At 68.5% G+C, this 454-nt stretch overlaps 1 protein-coding gene across 1 annotated transcript; it reads left to right on the forward strand.

Moving 5' to 3' along the window:
* Positions 1-10: 10 nt before the first annotated feature.
* LOC109364600 (POU domain, class 4, transcription factor 2-like) lies at positions 11-445 on the forward strand (the record flags this gene model as incomplete). Its single annotated transcript, XM_019611239.2, has 1 exon — positions 11-445. A coding segment is annotated over exon 1 (360 nt), but the record flags the coding sequence as incomplete, so codon positions are not given.
* Positions 446-454: the final 9 nt, after the last annotated feature.

Consider the following 454-nt stretch of genomic DNA (forward strand, 5'->3'; position numbering starts at 1 on the left):
TCGCCGGGATTTCTCTCTTAACATGCGGGGAAGGTCGTAGCGGCGCGGCGGAGCGCGCGGGGAGGCGAATTCCCCGCTGAGCGTTATGTGCGCCTTCTATTTGCAATTGCAGAGCAATATATTCGGCGGTCTGGACGAGAGCCTGCTGGCCCGCGCCGAAGCCCTGGCAGCCGTGGACATCGTCTCTCCCGGCAAGAGCCACCACCCGCACCCGCCGCACCACAGCCCCTTCAAGCCGGACGCCACGTACCACACCATGAACGCCATCCCCTGCACGTCGGCCGCCTCCTCTTCGTCGGTGCCCATCTCGCACCCGTCCGCGCTGGCGGGCGCTCACCACCACCACCATCACCACCACCACCACCACCACCCGCAGCCGCACCAGGCGCTGGAGGGGGAACTCTTGGAGCACCTGACGCCGGGGCTGGCGCTGGGCGCCATGGCGGCCCCCGAC

The sequence above is a fragment of the Meleagris gallopavo genome, unplaced genomic scaffold (assembly GCF_000146605.3).
Source record: "Meleagris gallopavo isolate NT-WF06-2002-E0010 breed Aviagen turkey brand Nicholas breeding stock unplaced genomic scaffold, Turkey_5.1 ChrUn_random_7180001874765, whole genome shotgun sequence".
NCBI classification, from domain to species: Eukaryota; Metazoa; Chordata; class Aves; order Galliformes; family Phasianidae; genus Meleagris; species Meleagris gallopavo.